This window comes from Dichomitus squalens (assembly GCF_000275845.1).
Source record: "Dichomitus squalens LYAD-421 SS1 unplaced genomic scaffold DICSQscaffold_9, whole genome shotgun sequence".
Taxonomy (NCBI): Eukaryota; Fungi; Basidiomycota; class Agaricomycetes; order Polyporales; family Polyporaceae; genus Dichomitus; species Dichomitus squalens.
The window spans coordinates 1,050,656-1,053,284 of record NW_006766891.1 but is presented as its reverse complement, the minus strand read 5'-3'; the positions used below and the strand labels follow the sequence as shown (position 1 = coordinate 1,053,284).

General features: G+C 58.6%; 1 protein-coding gene across 1 annotated transcript; it reads right to left on the bottom strand.

Moving 5' to 3' along the window:
* Positions 1 to 224: 224 nt before the first annotated feature.
* DICSQDRAFT_135718 (uncharacterized protein) lies at positions 225 to 2,353 on the bottom strand. Its single transcript, XM_007364773.1, has 3 exons — positions 999 to 2,353; positions 843 to 929; positions 225 to 817 (listed from the first exon to the last, which is right to left on the bottom strand). The coding sequence occupies exons 1-3, from the start codon at positions 1,719 to 1,721 to the stop codon at positions 524 to 526; spliced, it is 1,104 nt and encodes a 367-aa protein (XP_007364835.1). The 5' UTR covers positions 1,722 to 2,353; the 3' UTR covers positions 225 to 523.
* Positions 2,354 to 2,629: the final 276 nt, after the last annotated feature.

Here is a 2,629-nt window from a genome sequence, read left to right as displayed (position 1 = left end):
GGTTTCCATTCCGCCTTGGCCTCCTTTTCCTCCGCACCAACCTCCATGGTGCCTTCCTGCCAGTCAATGTCCGGATTGACTCTACGAAGCCAAGGTAAACCTAATACGACGTCTTCAGGGCCCAGGTCTGTAACTAAGAACTCGAGCCATTCTGTGTAGTCGCCCATAAGTACTTGTAACCTAACGTAATGGGATATGCTCCCTGCGCTGTTCTTGGAGCCGTCGATGTTGTAGAGGGGAATGTCTCTAGCTAGCCTATGTAAATAAACGTTGTTCTTCTTTACGAAACGGTGGCTGATGAAAAGGGCTGTTGCCCCACTGTCTATCATAGCTGCGGAACGTACACTGCGGTTTCTGCCTTTAAGAATCACACTGACGCGGAAATGCGAGCTAGATGGGTTCAATTCGGGAATGATACACGAACTAATACTATCGTACAGGCAGGGGTCAGGGATCTGGGGAGGCGAAGAGTCCGTAGTCGTACCAGAGGGCACCGCTGCGGCAGCTTTCGCGCGCGCCCGCTCTAAAAAGACTTCTGCAGGGAGGCAAGCTGGTCTGCAAGGGCCTTCTGCTGCTCCATGAGCTGTGCGATGAGAGCGTTGGTCGCTCCAGCATCTGCGGACGTCGACGTCGATGCTGCAACCTGGGGTTCCTCAGGTCCCTCCTCCGTGGCAGCGAGCTTCTGCGAGCGGGGCTTCTTCAGGAACTTGTCCATGCATACTGTCTCGCGGTGCCCTACGCAGCGACAGTAGCCACAGATGTCCCGGTCGTGGCCGCCATCCTTCTTAACATGCGCCGTAGACCCACAGCCGTAACACTTGCCGCGCATGAGGCGATTGAACTCTGCGCGCACGGGTTGCATCGATGTCCATTGCGTTCGGGTCCCTCGACGGAGGCGCGAAGGGGGTGGTGTGCAGCGGGGCCGTGGGCTTCACGGTAGTGGTCGTCGTCGTGGTGCGTCCGCGTTGACGATCTCATTCGGCACGGTGTTGGCGGACCCGGACATCGATGTCCGAGGAGACGGTGATGAGATCGTCCAGGGACGCATTTGGCCTTGCCATGTGCACCAGCTCGTCCTTGATGGAGTCCGCAAGGTGTTCGTAAAAGCGGTCGCGGAGGTCTGCCTTGGAGTAGCCGGTGCGGGTGGAGAGCTCGTTGAACCATGCGGCGTACTCCGGAACGGTCATGGTGCCTTGCCATAGCGTACGGAGACGTTCCTTTGCGTCGACCGCCTCGTCAACCGTCTCGAAACGGGCCTTGAACTGAGTACGGAACTCGGTCCACGATCCTTTGAGCGGGGTGGTGCCCTGCGTGATCTCCTCCATCGCCGGAGTGGCCCAAAGAGCTGCGCTGTCCTGCATAAACGAGAGGACCGCCCGAATCCACTGGTCGTCCCGCGCACTGATCGCGTTGCCCATGGCATCGACATGGTTGAGCGTCGAACCTTGGGACATGGCCCAAAGGGTGAACGCTGCCAGGAAACGCCGTGCCTCACCTCCTTGTTCGCCTTTGAAGGCGGAGGGCTTCTGAATAGCCTTCAGACTGCTGGTCCCGGTGGTCGAGTTTGCGAGCTGCGCCATGGACTGGGTGAGGAGAGTCATCGACTGGAGTAACACCGTCATGGGGTCCGGGGGTTGCGTTGCCGTCTGGGTGCCCGGTTGGGCCTGCTGGGGGTTGTTGGCGGGGCCTGTCGTCTGCGGTTGTCCGCCTTGTTGTCCCATGATGGGTGGAGCGGACGGCGGACGGGTTGGGGGGATGATAGGGGATGGGGGAAGCGCGATGAGTAGCGCTACTTCAAGCTCGTCAGTCGGAGTACCGGGGATGGGGGATCGAGTCGTGGGCGACTCAGCAACGGGGGAGTCAGGAACTGGGATGAACTCGTCCGAAAAGGTGTTCCAGTTGATCCGAGCAGGACGGTGATGACGGTTCGGGCAGGGGTTTTGCTCGCACGGTACCCAGTACCAGAGTCCGTCGTCTAGGTCCTTCCGTCGGTGACAGTAGTCTTGGTCTTCGGCGTCCCACGCGTGAAGTCTGCCGGCGCAGTCCAGGGTGGGGGAGACAATGTAGCGGCGGCGGGGACACTCTTGTTCAGAGCGTCAGCACCCGGGGAGAGATCTCGACCTAATGTCGCGGCGACTAGGCACGTAGACTCGGGTCGACGTTCGGCGACGACCCCGTAGGCGAGCGGCAAGGAGCCGAAAGGGAAAAGAGAGAGGGAGAGGGATAAACGCAACAAGAAACTCGACGGGGCAGAGCGGAGGCCGGCACGACGGCACAAGACCTACGAAGCTAGTCTTCACGCAGACAGCGACAGACTAGTCCCAATGACCAAGTTATGCATTAGCAATCGAAGGGAGATACAACACTATGGTCACTCACCTAGTCCCAATGACCAAGAGGTCGAGATGGGGACTAGGGGCGCCTAAGGGGGTCCTTATATACTCGAGGGGCTGCTTAGCAACCAAAGACAAAGCGCGAGAGCGAGGCAGTGAAGATGACAAAGGAAGAACAAAGGGCAAGAAAGAAAAGGCAAGAGCATGGTGATCACGGGAACGGAGCATGTGGCAGTGGGAACGTATCTACAGTGTCCAAACTGGGATGGGCTAAGAAAGGAAATGGTCCGAAAATG

Coding starts and splice junctions, on each gene's coding strand:
- DICSQDRAFT_135718 (XM_007364773.1), bottom strand. CDS start 1,721: ATGGGACAACAAGGCGGACAACCGCAGACGACAGGCCCCGCCAACAAC. Junction 930..998: donor CCTCGGACATCGATGTCCGG/GTCCGCCAACAC, acceptor ACTACCGTGAAG/CCCACGGCCCCGCTGCACAC. Junction 818..842: donor ATGCAACCCGTGCGCGCAGA/GTTCAATCGCCT, acceptor ATGCGCGGCAAG/TGTTACGGCTGTGGGTCTAC.